This window comes from Zygosaccharomyces rouxii (assembly GCF_000026365.1).
Source record: "Zygosaccharomyces rouxii strain CBS732 chromosome D complete sequence".
Taxonomy (NCBI): Eukaryota; Fungi; Ascomycota; class Saccharomycetes; order Saccharomycetales; family Saccharomycetaceae; genus Zygosaccharomyces; species Zygosaccharomyces rouxii.
Genome location: NC_012993.1, coordinates 230,518 through 243,477, shown reverse-complemented (window position 1 = coordinate 243,477; position 12,960 = coordinate 230,518). Strand labels below are relative to the sequence as shown.

At 38.7% G+C, this 12,960-nt stretch overlaps 9 protein-coding genes across 9 annotated transcripts; 7 read left to right on the top strand and 2 right to left on the bottom strand.

Annotated features, from left to right (window-relative positions):
• Positions 1-265: 265 nt before the first annotated feature.
• Positions 266-2,041, top strand: TRM2 (tRNA (uracil(54)-C(5))-methyltransferase; the record flags this gene model as incomplete). Its single annotated transcript, XM_002496523.1, has 1 exon — positions 266-2,041. The coding sequence occupies one exon, from the start codon at positions 266-268 to the stop codon at positions 2,039-2,041; it is 1,776 nt and encodes a 591-aa protein (XP_002496568.1).
• A 464-nt stretch (positions 2,042-2,505) lies between these two features.
• On the top strand, positions 2,506-2,879 carry ZYRO0D03102g (40S ribosomal protein eS21; the record flags this gene model as incomplete). The annotated part of the gene is made up of 2 exons (XM_002496522.1): positions 2,506-2,529; positions 2,640-2,879. The coding sequence occupies 2 exons, from the start codon at positions 2,506-2,508 to the stop codon at positions 2,877-2,879; spliced, it is 264 nt and encodes an 87-aa protein (XP_002496567.1).
• A 303-nt stretch (positions 2,880-3,182) lies between these two features.
• Positions 3,183-4,439, top strand: ZYRO0D03080g (glycosyltransferase family 8 protein; the record flags this gene model as incomplete). Its single annotated transcript, XM_002496521.1, has 1 exon — positions 3,183-4,439. One exon carries the CDS (start codon positions 3,183-3,185, stop codon positions 4,437-4,439), a length of 1,257 nt encoding a protein of 418 aa, XP_002496566.1.
• A 325-nt stretch (positions 4,440-4,764) lies between these two features.
• Positions 4,765-5,952, top strand: ZYRO0D03058g (uncharacterized protein; the record flags this gene model as incomplete). The annotated part of the gene is made up of 1 exon (XM_002496520.1): positions 4,765-5,952. The coding sequence occupies one exon, from the start codon at positions 4,765-4,767 to the stop codon at positions 5,950-5,952; it is 1,188 nt and encodes a 395-aa protein (XP_002496565.1).
• Positions 5,953-6,122: 170 nt separating this feature from the next.
• UTP30 (Utp30p) lies at positions 6,123-6,884 on the top strand (the record flags this gene model as incomplete). The annotated part of the gene is made up of 1 exon (XM_002496519.1): positions 6,123-6,884. One exon carries the CDS (start codon positions 6,123-6,125, stop codon positions 6,882-6,884), a length of 762 nt encoding a protein of 253 aa, XP_002496564.1.
• A 319-nt stretch (positions 6,885-7,203) lies between these two features.
• On the top strand, positions 7,204-8,478 carry ZYRO0D03014g (glycosyltransferase family 15 protein; the record flags this gene model as incomplete). The annotated part of the gene is made up of 1 exon (XM_002496518.1): positions 7,204-8,478. One exon carries the CDS (start codon positions 7,204-7,206, stop codon positions 8,476-8,478), a length of 1,275 nt encoding a protein of 424 aa, XP_002496563.1.
• Positions 8,479-8,524: 46 nt separating this feature from the next.
• RPB4 (DNA-directed RNA polymerase II subunit RPB4) lies at positions 8,525-9,148 on the bottom strand (the record flags this gene model as incomplete). The annotated part of the gene is made up of 1 exon (XM_002496517.1): positions 8,525-9,148. One exon carries the CDS (start codon positions 9,146-9,148, stop codon positions 8,525-8,527), a length of 624 nt encoding a protein of 207 aa, XP_002496562.1.
• A 660-nt stretch (positions 9,149-9,808) lies between these two features.
• Positions 9,809-12,115, top strand: YAK1 (serine/threonine protein kinase YAK1; the record flags this gene model as incomplete). Its single annotated transcript, XM_002496516.1, has 1 exon — positions 9,809-12,115. One exon carries the CDS (start codon positions 9,809-9,811, stop codon positions 12,113-12,115), a length of 2,307 nt encoding a protein of 768 aa, XP_002496561.1.
• A 229-nt stretch (positions 12,116-12,344) lies between these two features.
• Positions 12,345-12,824, bottom strand: TIM17 (protein transporter TIM17; the record flags this gene model as incomplete). The annotated part of the gene is made up of 1 exon (XM_002496515.1): positions 12,345-12,824. The coding sequence occupies one exon, from the start codon at positions 12,822-12,824 to the stop codon at positions 12,345-12,347; it is 480 nt and encodes a 159-aa protein (XP_002496560.1).
• Between the last annotated feature and the right edge of the window lie 136 nt (positions 12,825-12,960).

Here is a 12,960-nt window from a genome sequence, read left to right as displayed (position 1 = left end):
TTCTATTCTTATGACATTAGGCTATAAAACTCAATAAAAATCAGAAAAAAAAGCAGTATAAAAATTCCAAGATGGAGAGTTGAGATGGGTAAAAAATACTTAAGAGGCTATTTATCTCACTCATATATTTATGCTATGGTTTATATCATTTATACCCGCCAACCTCTTATCATTTAGAACGATGCGTTGAAATTTTTTTCGCTACTACAACAAATCAATAAAGCGAATCTAAGCTCATCGCTTTAGAGAGCTCATCGGGTCTTTCATGATAGCTTGGAAGAGTGTAATTAGGCCAATAAAAACTGTTCTGAGGTCTAGGATTAACTCGATTGGTTGCTATTCTATTCTCAAATCTAATATGACAACCGTAGCTGATAGCACGGCCGAAATCAATAATAATAAAAGACAATTAGGTAACTCAGCGCCAAATAGGAAGCCTAAAAAGCCAAAGTTGAGGAGATACAAGGCTAAAAAAGCAGATCCTACTGGCCCCCTTGGTGTATTAGAATTCGAAATCGATGAACTTTTACAAGAACATGGTTTGAAGCGTGAAGAAGTGAAAAATGATGTATCTGCCATTTTAAACGATGTTCCCAGACTCAGTGGGCCCATGACTCGAGCTTATCATAGGGTGGTGAATAATATAAAAGTCCTCAGAAATGCATCTAATGGTGAAGGTATGGCTCTTATCGAAAACCCTGTAGAAACTGGAAAAAAGCAAATCGCTTTAATACCATTTGGACTCGTGGGAGATGTGGTAAATATAAATGTTTACAAGACACATCCTTATCATGTGGAAACTGATCTATTGGATGTTGTGGAAAAGTCGCCAATGAGAAAAGATGAGTTGATTACATGTAAATATTTTGGTAAGTGCTCAGGATGCCAATTCCAATTTTTGACCTACGAGAGACAATTAGAGTTGAAAAGAAATACAATTGTTAATGCTTATAGATATTTTGCACCAAGGTTAGTAGTAGAAAAGTTGGTACAAGAAGTTGGGGAAACTATTGGTTCACCACTAAAATTGGGTTACAGAACCAAATTAACGCCACATTTTGACATGCCCCGCAGGAAACAATTGGAGGATAGACCACCATTAGGGTTTGGTCAAAAGGGTAAACAGAAATGGCGGAAAGATAACCTGGAAATAGGTGGTACTGGTTCCATTCTTGACATCGAAGAGTGTCCAATTGGTACACCGGCGGTAAATATGGGTATGTCCAATGAAAGGCAAAAATTCGACACTGATTACCAAAATTACAGAAAAGGTGCAACAATTCTTTTGAGAGAAAACACAACAATCTTGAATGGATCTGAAGAAACTAGAGAACAATTGATGGATAATGGCTCTAAAAATGAACAAGGTGAAATTTCATTTGTAGAGACTGAAGATAAGGAAAAGGACATAAAACTAGCCAAAACTTGTGTCACAAACACTAGACAAGTCGTTAGGGAGTACGTGGATGGTTATACGTTTAAATTTAGCGCGGGTGAATTCTTCCAGAATAATAATTCGATCCTACCATTGGTAACCAAATACGTGAGAGAAAATTTACAAATCCCCAATTCGGAACCCAACGCTCCTAATTATCTGGTGGATGCTTACTGCGGATCAGGGCTATTCAGTATTTGCAGCTCTAAAGGTGTTGCAAAGGTAACAGGTGTAGAAATTTCCGCTGATAGTGTCTCATTTGCTGAGACTAACGCAAAGAACAATGGTGTAGAAAACTGTAAATTCATTGTTGGTAAAGCGGAGAAATTATTCGAATCTATTGATACACCAAATGATAGAACTTCAGTGATTCTCGATCCTCCTCGTAAGGGCTGCGATGAATTATTTATGAGACAATTGTCAGAATACTATCCTGCAAGAATTGTTTACATCTCTTGTAACGTCCATTCACAAGCAAGAGATGTGGAATTTTTCTTAAAAGACACAGAAAGGGGTAAAGATTACAAGATTGAAAGTTTAAGAGGATTCGATTTTTTCCCCCAAACTCACCATGTAGAAAGTGTATGCGTTATGTCAAGGGTTTGAGCCCTACCCATGCATTATTTATATATTTATTATTGATAAAGCAAAATATTAATGTAAGAAAAATCTTGGAAAGAAGTTCTATGCATAAAACATGACAATATTGGTACGGATGTGATCAACGTTACAATTTACCAATAAATCATAGTAATTAATGAGCTACAATTATACCTAACTACAAAACCCACGCACCATGTGTGACTGTACTTACGCGTACATCAATACATCCTTTCATTTTTTTTTGGCTTGACTGCTACGGAAGTTTTTCACCACGCGCCGTCCTTCGCCGTCTCATCATGACCGGGCGTCCTCTCTCGACGGGAATGGACCGACGCACTGACTCGATGGAACTCAGCGCTCAACTTTTGCAAATTTCACTAGCCTAATACCAATTGAAGCGCCCTACATACAGTTTACCCATAATTGAAGAGGCATATCGAGACGTTACGTGAAGCCAACAAGACAAGATGGAGAACGATAAGGGCCAACTAGTACGTATTAGATGAAATGAGATGTTGATAAATGCAAGCTCATGTGCTGGGCCGTTAAATCAACAAAGACATGAATAAATGAGTACTAACAATTTTTTTTTTTGTTTTAGGTCGAACTTTACGTTCCAAGAAAGTGTTCTGCCACCAACAGAATTATCAAGGCCAAGGACCACGGTTCCGTCCAAATCAACATTGCTAAGGTTGATGAGGAAGGCCGTGCCATCCCAGGTGAATACATCACTTACGCCCTATGTGGTTACGTCAGAGCTAGAGGTGAAGGTGATGATTCTTTGAACCGTTTGGCTCAAAACGACGGTTTGTTGAAGAACGTCTGGTCTTACTCCCGTTAAGTTACAATGTTTGTAAGTACTATTAATCATTGAATCTTCATCATACATATGTACGGTAACATCTTTAAAGAAACCATCTTTTAATAATCGTCATTGTCCTTGTTACATGCATAATTTGTAACTATATCTGTAACTCTTAATCTATCTATCCTTGGGGCTCCGATGAGACATTGCGAAGCGAAACTAGATTTTATTTATATAAACAAGTATTCATGTTAAGGGGGGACAAGAACGACATCAACTGTCTCTCGAGACAACTGGCTATTTTCTAATAGAAAGCTGCATTCGAAAAACGTTATTCACATGAGTGGGCAACAATTGGCTATTGCTACTCTTCTATATTCTGCAGCTTACCTCCCCGGTGTCTTTACGCTTGGTTATCAATTGAAGAAGCTTCGAGGCGGCAAAGACGTTGCACTGTTGCTTCTTGTTTCTAGAGATCTTTACCGAGACGTCTTAACGGAGCTTTCGCTAGATATTCTGCGTAAACTTTTCACTGATATCATTATTGTAGATCCAATTCAGGGTACTGCTGGCAACAATGAGAATTTAAAATTGTTGAATAGGCCTGAGCTGCATTTTACCCTTGTTAAGGCAAGATTATGGGAATTAAACTACGATCGAGTCTTGTACTTGGACGGTGACACCTTACCATTGAGTACTGATGTTTTCAACCTTTTTGAAAATTATCCAATAAACCAAAATCAAATTGCAGGAGCTCCCGATGTTGGTTGGCCAGACATGTTTAACAGTGGTGTCTTACTATTAGCACCTGATAAAGAATTAGCACAATCATTGCAAAAATTTATTTCTGATACCGTTTCGATGGATGGGGCTGATCAAGGTGTCTTAAATCAATTCTTCAATGCCCATTGTAGCAGAGGAATTGAAAATATAGAACAGAGGTGGATACGATTACCGTTCGTCTATAACGTTACGATGCCCAATTATGGCTATCAAAGTTCCCCAGCCACCAAATTCTTTAAGAAACAGATTAAGTTAGTTCACTTCATCGGGGAAAATAAACCTTGGAAAGGTTGGTGTGGTGATGAAGACAGTTATTCTAGCCAATGGAATAAGGTGTTTCTAGAATTTCAATCTGAATACGACCTTGCACGATACATGAAGGGTCTCAAATTAGAAACAAGTTCATCTGCTTGGTTGGAATCCATGACTCAATCTCAACAGGAACCCGAAAGAGTCTTTCCAGATCAACGAACACAACAGCCTGTTCATATCACCCCCATTGCTCCTATCACTTCTTTTACTCCTACTGCTCCCTCTGCTCCTACTGCTTCCACCACTTCTTTCACACCCACCTCTCCTACCATTTCTACCACTCCCACTGCTCCCACCACTTTTACCAGCCCTTCCACTACTTTAAAGAAAGACAGAAGTATAGGAATTATGTCTCCCGAAGAACCAAAGCCTACCCCTGTTAGTGTAGAAAGAGTCTTCCCCGAAGACAGTTTGGAGCCAGAAGAAAGAGCCTTCCCATATGACTTACGAGATTGGAGAAGTAGATTCTTCTCAACTAAAAATGAGAAGAATAATCACTAATCAATAGTTCATAATAATGCTATCTTCATACCAACCACCAACATTGCCAGTATTATCTCATCTCATCTCATCTCATCTCATCGCATCTTCCTTCTTGTCTGCTCATCGTTAATCACTTTCCATATTCGTAGATTATGATGAGATGCCACTCGTTACGAGTGATTGAAAATTTTTTTGTCAAGGTACTCAAGCCATACCGAGGCAGAGCTATAACAGCTTCTCATATACTACTTATACTGTATTATACATTATTTATTTTACTTCTGGTTTAAAAGTAGTAAACCGTTTAGATCAATAGGATAGGGAACTATTAAATTGAATCAAGATGTCTGAAGGTATTACTGAGTTAGAAGAATCTCAAATTCAAACCAACTATGACAAGGTTGTCTACAAGTTCGATGACATGAACTTGAAGCCTGAGTTGTTGAGAGGTGTTTTCGGTTACGGTTTTGAAGAACCATCTGCTATTCAACAACGTGCTATCTTGCCTATCATCGAAGCTCATGACGTTTTGGCTCAAGCTCAATCTGGTACTGGTAAGACTGGTACTTTCTCCATTGCTGCTTTGCAAAGAATCGATGTTAACGTTAAGGCTCCACAAGCTCTAATGTTGGCACCAACCAGAGAATTGGCTTTGCAAATCCAAAAGGTTGTCATCGCTTTGGCTTTCCACATGGACATCAAGGTACATGCATGTATCGGTGGTACTTCTTTCCAAGAAGATGCTGAAGGTTTGAGAGATGCTCAAATTGTTGTCGGTACTCCAGGTCGTGTTTTCGACAACATCCAAAGACGTAAATTCAAGACTGATCACATCAAGATGTTCATCTTGGATGAAGCTGATGAAATGTTGTCATCTGGTTTCAAGGAACAAATCTACCAAATTTTCACCCTTTTGCCACCAACTACTCAAGTGGTTCTATTGTCCGCTACTATGCCAAATGATGTGCTAGAAGTTACTACTAAATTTATGAGAAACCCAGTCAGAATTTTGGTTAAGAAGGATGAATTGACCTTGGAAGGTATTCAACAATTCTACATCAACGTTGAAGAAGAACTATACAAATACGACTGTTTGACCGATTTGTACGACTCTATCTCTGTCACTCAAGCTGTTATTTTCTGTAACACCAGAAGAAAGGTCGAAGAATTGACCCAAAAATTGAGAGCTGATAGTTTCACTGTTTCTTCTATCTACTCCGATTTGCCACAACAAGAAAGAGATGTTATCATGAAGGAATTCAGAAGTGGTTCTTCTAGAATTTTGATCTCTACTGATTTGTTGGCTAGAGGTATCGATGTTCAACAAGTCTCTTTGGTTATTAACTACGACCTACCAACCAACAAAGAAAACTACATTCACAGAATCGGTAGAGGTGGTCGTTTCGGTAGAAAGGGTGTTGCCATCAACTTCGTTACCAACGAAGATGTTGGTGCTATGAGAGACTTGGAGAAGTTCTACTCTACCCAAATCGAAGAATTACCAGCTAACATTGCTGAATTGTTCAATTGAAGCTAGTATATAGTAGACAGTTAATGGTGTATTTCTTATAAGCTATCCAGTCCATTGATATTTTGTAAATTTTTTTTAAGCTTAAAATTTCGTCTAATCTAATCTAAGCTCATCTCACCTCATCTCATCTCACCTCGTTGAGACGACTCCCATAAAAGACGAACAGAAAGATGGTCAAGATTGATGAAGAGCTATCAAATAGAGCTTTAAGCTCTCTACTGAAACACTGCTCTACCGATGAGTCTCTTCGAAATGATAAAGATGTTCAGGTAATCATCAATGCTTCGAAGAAAATAGGAATTAAAAATGATCACACCCCAAGGATAATCCCCTTGAGGGAATCTAAGTTACATAGGCCTAAGGATCTTCGTATTCTGCTAATCACTAAAGATCCTTCTACCACTTATAGAGAATCTTTAGCCAAAGATGAAACTACCACTGATCTCTTTAAAGAAATACTCAGTATAAAAAACTTAAAACGTCGATTTAGAGGTGTTAAATCTATTCAACTTTACAAAGAATTTGATTTAATAGTAGCGGATTTTAGAGTTCATCATCTGTTACCAGATGTCCTAGGTAGTAAATTTTACCACGGTACTAAGAAACTTCCATACGTGATACGCATGACAAGACCATATGACAAGTCCAAGACCTCACAGGATTGTGATTCGGCATTTGTAAGAGCTCAATTGAGAAGTATCTGCAAAAATACCAGTTATGTACCCAACAGTGACAATTGCCTTGGCGTGCGCATAGGAAGAGTAGGAAAACATAGTACACAAGAAATGGTGGAAAACATTAAAGATGTGGTTAATTTCCTCACAGATAAGAGTAAAAGACCACAAGGGGGAGTTATTAGAGATGGAATTTCCTCTATGTTTGTCAAGACGACGAATAGCCCTAGTTTACCAATATACGGCGAACAAAAGTAAAGTTAGCGCTTTAAGATGTGCCTAAGGAACGATGTAAATTATAAGCAAATAATTGTAGAGCATTTTAGATAAATATAAGTTTACAGAGACTAGTATCATCTCTTTCTAACTCTCTTGGTTATTGAAGAGTTTTGTTGATCTCCACACCCGTACATCGCATACAATGGACCGCTTCCATTCTTATCGAGGCGCGCCATCTGTTCAAATGATATGAAAGAATCATGTATCAAGAGCCGCCGTTACAACAGACAAAATTGAATTGAAAGAGGGCCCAACAGTGGTTTAGAGTAATCAGATTAGTCGTAAGATCTCAATATCAATGTTAAGAAATCAAACAAGAAGACCATTTGTGGTGATTATATTCCTGCTAGCGTTATTTGGGCTTTACCTCACCTACATACTATCATTGGTATTATTGAACTGCCTCGAAGGTAGCAGGATAGAAAAAGATCTTTTTGAGAGATCAAGAGAAGTCGCTGAAAAGTATCAGTCACATAGAGGTCGTCATTTCAAAAAACCGTTGAAATTGTCGAGTAACAGTTACGATGATGAGATGAATGGATTCACTTTCCACAAAGTTCCCCAAAGGGAAAACGCCACTCTGTTGATGCTGGTACGCAACTGGGAGTTAAATGGAGCACTGAAATCTATGAGATCTCTCGAGGACAGGTTCAACAGAGATTATCACTATGACTGGACCTTTTTGAACGATGAACCCTTTGACGATGCCTTTATAGAAGCTACTACAGCGATGGCAAGTGGGAAAACGCAATATGCATTGGTACCCCCAGAACATTGGAATCGTCCCAATTGGATCGATGAGGAGGAATTCGAAAGACGTCTACAATTAATGGAAGAGAAAGGTGTACTCTATGGTGGAACTCGTTCCTACCGTAATATGTGTCGGTTTAACTCTGGTTACTTCTTTAGACAAAAAGTATTAGAGCCTTACGATTACTACTTCCGTGTGGAACCTGATGTGGAATACTACTGTGATTTCCCTTACGATCCTTTTAAAGTGATGAGACGAAACAACAAGAAATATGGGTTTGTAATTGCAATTTACGAGTATGAGGATACGATTCCCACTTTATGGGATGCAGTAGAGGAGTTTATTGAGGATAATAAAGAAATTGTGGATATGGAAAACAATTCGTACGACTTCATTACAGACTCTGAAGTAGTAGGAACTTTTACACCAATTGTGGATTCGAACAGTGATTATAACTTGTGCCATTTCTGGTCAAACTTTGAAATCGGTGACCTAAACTTCTTCAGAAGTGAAAGATACAAGAAGTATTTTGAATATTTGGACTCCAAAGGTGGATTTTATTATGAAAGATGGGGTGACGCACCCGTTCATAGTATTGGTGTTTCACTTTTACTAAACCGCGATGAAATTATACATTTTGATGAGTTAGCTTACTATCATAACCCTTATTATACATGTCCCGCTTCACATAATATGAGAATCCAACAGAGGTGCCAGTGTAATCCTCATGAGGATGGCCATGTTGATATTGATCCCAATAGTTGTTTGATGAGATGGTGGAAAAATGGTGCTGGGAAAACTTTTCTCAAAGATGACCAATAAAAACATCTTTGATTTTTTTTTCTTCTTTTTCTTTGTTTTTTTACTTTCAATATACTGTTTCCAAGTTCGATAATTCTTTGAGTATTCTCTCCAAATCATCGTCTGAAATTTTATTGTTTAAGCTGGGAATTAGAGTCTTTGCCTCATCTGCGGTATCACACGCCAACGAACCCAATTGAGCAACTTCAAAAGGATGTAACCCAGTACTTTTCAAAAGTTGGATTACTGCACTAACGGTTTCCTGGTCTCTAAATCTCGAGAAGTTCGTCAAATATTCCATAGTATTTTTCAAATCCTTATTATTACTACCAGTGGTTTGCTCTAATAGATTATCCAATGACTCCAATTCCTTTTCTCGAGTTTCCGTGTGGGCAATTTCTTCGTCGTTTTCATCCTCTGAGGATTTTCCATCTTCGTTTTCAGATTTAGGCCCACCTCTATGTTGACGTTGTGCCCTTCTAAACGACCTTCTACGTTCAAACAATGCTTCCTTGATAATTAAACGTGCCTCACTCAAATTTAATGCTAATAGTTCTTCCTCTCCACCATCATGATTGATTTGTATCAATTGAAATTCACGGCCTAATTGAAGCGTTGCAGCATTCTCCTCTTCTTCCACCTTCTTCAACCGCTTCCTGCGCGTTTGAAATGTTGACGTGGATGTATTCATCGAGATAAGATTACTCTCCCTAAGTGAAAAGTAAGTGAAGAGGTTTGTTTATTCCTTTATGGAAGGTTAATATCACCGATAGTGTTATGAAACCACTAGCTGTTTTTTTCTTCAATTTCTCAACATCCGTCAGTTGTCATGAAAAATCGAGAGCACTCATGAGATCATGTGAATATCACGTTGTCATTATTCGGAGATTAATCATGTGAATATCACGTGCTGTATCCGTCAGTTACAGTTATCTGCCGAACGCGTTTTTTTGTTTGCTGTTTAAGAAAAAAAAAAGAACTTCTTAGTTAAGGAAAACCAAAAATAAAATCCATTAAAGGCGAGAGGTAAGAGCAATAAGGTTACCATTTGATGCTAATGAGACTGTGTCAATGAATTCGTCGGAAGGCCTTAGAGAATAGGGAATATTCAGGTCATTTGGCTTCAAAAACAAAAAAAAAAAAAAAAAGAAGAAAAAAAGAAAAGAGACGAAAGCATCCCCAGGGTTACACATTTGAATAGTCAATACGTTTTTGGCTAAGGAGTTTAAAGTTTAAAGACAAAGAGAAAGGAAAGGAGAAAAATAAAAGTACCGTCAAAATAATTCGTAAGAATTCATCACATTCTCAAGTTTTACAGCGATCTAGCGCTGTGGATGGAGTGTCAAGGAACATGTGGAACCCTCTGTATCTCAGTAGTGAGGATCAGGAACAGTTAAAGAAACAACAACAGCAGCAGGGTCTGCAACAACGATTGCATCAGATGGAGAGACGACAGTCTCAATCCCAAAGAGCCCAGCATCAGCAGCATTCTCAACAGCATCAGCAGCCACAACAACAGGTCCAGTTCACGTTTACCAACCCATGGGGCAACAATGAAGATTTAGATCCTTATTATTCTTCTTCAGCTGGTGCTAGTAGTACAGGACTTGATACCTCAGAAACTAATCCACTGCTGGCAGCTGAATACGGCGGCGATGGATTTGACACATACAGAAGGAAATCAAGTTTGGTAATACCACCTGCAAGAGCCCCAAATCCTAATCCATTTGAATACGACGATAGGAATGCATATGCTGGTGTATATGATCCACAACGGCAAAATCAGATTCGTAATATGTTGCTGGCCCAACAGCAGCAACAGTTAGCGGGTGCAAGATTTGTTCCATCTTCATTCTATGGTGCCGGTGGAGATTTACACAGAAGGCAAAGTGTAGCTGCTGTTCATTATCCACCAAGTGGGCCTACAAATTTAGCATCACTTGGGGCGCCCACTAACTTTACACCGGCGGCTGGCGCAGCTACTAATATGACGCCGTATCGTAGGCTAAGTTGTTATCCACCAAGCACAAGTCCCACTGCATCTTTACAGCCTCCTTACAAGCAATTGAGAAGAGATGCTGGTGCTCAAGGAGCTATGGTGGGAGCCCCTTCTCCACAACAAGTCAAGATTCCGCAAATGCAAAAATGTAATTCTAAATCGGAGTTAAAACCAACTTTAAACGCGACTCCGAAATACAGACGTGCATCCTTGAATTCTAAAACTATTTCACCAGTAATTGCATTGACTAAGGGATTAATTACTACTTATTCATTATGTTCTCCAGATTTTTCATATCAAACTTCCAAAAATCCCAAGCGAGTATTGACTAAGCCTAATGAGGGAAAGTATAACGGCGGTTACGATAACATCAATAGTGATTACATCCTATACGTGAATGACGTGTTGGGAACTGAACAGAACAGGAAATATTTGGTTTTAGACATCTTGGGTCAGGGTACTTTTGGTCAAGTGGTTAAATGTCAGAACATCTTGACCAAAAAAATCGTTGCAGTTAAAGTGGTTAAGTCTAGAGAAGAACACCTAACTCAAAGTATTACAGAGGCAAGGATTTTAGATTTACTCAACACAAAAGTGGATCCCATGAATAAACATCACATTCTACAAATGTACGATACTTTTGTTCACAAGAATCATTTATGCCTTGTTTTCGAGCTATTAAGCAACAATCTTTATGAGCTTTTGAAACAAAACCAGTTCCACGGTCTTTCTATGCGTCTGATTAGAACTTTCACAGCTCAGCTTTTAGATGCTCTATGTGTGCTCAAAGACAGTAAATTGGTTCACTGTGATTTGAAACCGGAAAACGTTTTACTGTGTTCACCAGATAGGCCCGATTTGAAAGTTATTGATTTTGGATCATCTTGTGAAGAAAGAAGGACCATTTATACCTATATTCAATCGAGATTTTATCGTGCACCTGAAGTTTTATTTGGTATACCGTATTCCACCAGTATTGATATGTGGTCATTAGGGTGTATTGTAGCCGAACTGTTTTTGGGGATCCCTATTTTGCCAGGTGTATCGGAATTTAACCAAGTGAGTAGGATTGTAGAATGCCTTGGGTATCCACCAGTATGGATGATGGATATGGGTAAAAATACTAGTAGGTTTATGAAGAAAGATGATACATTAGAAGAAGGATTATCGTTTGCAGATGGTGATGATGGCCGTCTGGGTTCACCGACTATGAAATACAGATTAAAGACTGTGGATGAATATAATCAAGAGTATTCCTCTAATGAGCAGCCAAGCAAGCAATACTTTAAGTGGACAAAGATGCCAGATATCATAAAAAATTACCGCTATTCCAAAAAGATAAAAGGTAATCCGGAGTTGATTGAACAAGAACAAAGGGATAGAGATTGTTTGATCCATTTCCTAAGGGGTGTCTTAAATATCAATCCTTTGGAAAGATGGACTCCACAGCTGGCATCAATGCATCCGTTTGTCACCCAACAACCATTCACTGGAGAATGGTATCCACCAGGCACATTACAATCTACTGCTACCAGCAATAGTACTAATGATAGCACTATCCCTCCAGGCATGAATAAAAATATTGGCAATATAAAGCATCCGTCACTACAAGAAGGTACGGCCAAGGAGTTTGATAGACTTAGAATAGGTGAAGACTAATACTTCATCTAGAGTAGAAATCTGAGAATAATAAAAAAAAAGTATAATAAATTAATGGAATATACTGATATATGCATGCGTACTTCGTATGTGTTCTTATAACACTATGCTTAATGGATTGATCGATCGTTTTCATATATTGGCAGTAAATCTTTTGGGCTAAGAAATCGTACATAAATTACAGATTCGTTTCGTTATTCCGTATATACAAGTGCAAGTTGCGTTTCGTTCAAGCTTGCAAAGGTTGAGGTTGTGGTGAAGCTTCTGGCAAAGGTGGAGCCATTGGCTTTGCTTGCCAAGCGGCATACCTTTGGAACATTAGACCAACACCTTCGATAACACCTAATAGACATGCACAAGTAATTGCACTGTTTCTCGTATGTTTCCAACCACCTCTAATGGCAAGAGCACCACCTGTAAAGAAACCACCTATTATAGCATTCCATGGATCTTCTCTCTTTCTAACAGCTTTAACAGCACAATCAAAAGTTGAGAAAAGACCACCCCATACACCGAAATTACCACCAACAACAGGGGCACGAGCTTTTAGTGCACTCATAGCACCAATTCTACGTTCACCCATTGGAGAATTTCTAAAACCTTTAATACCATGCCAAACGCACCCACCAATGGCACCCATGGCGAAAGCACCACCAAAATCATTTAGGATAACGATAGGACATGGATCTCTCGAATGATCTGCAGACATTTGGTCAGTTTAAACTTGTCAGGAGGGACTATTAGCGCTATAGTAAAATATACGTGGAGGTGATAGCCCTGGTGATTGCATTGAATAAATTTCACTTCAGCTGTGGCAATGTTGACCAAATTTTTTTTCGTACAAT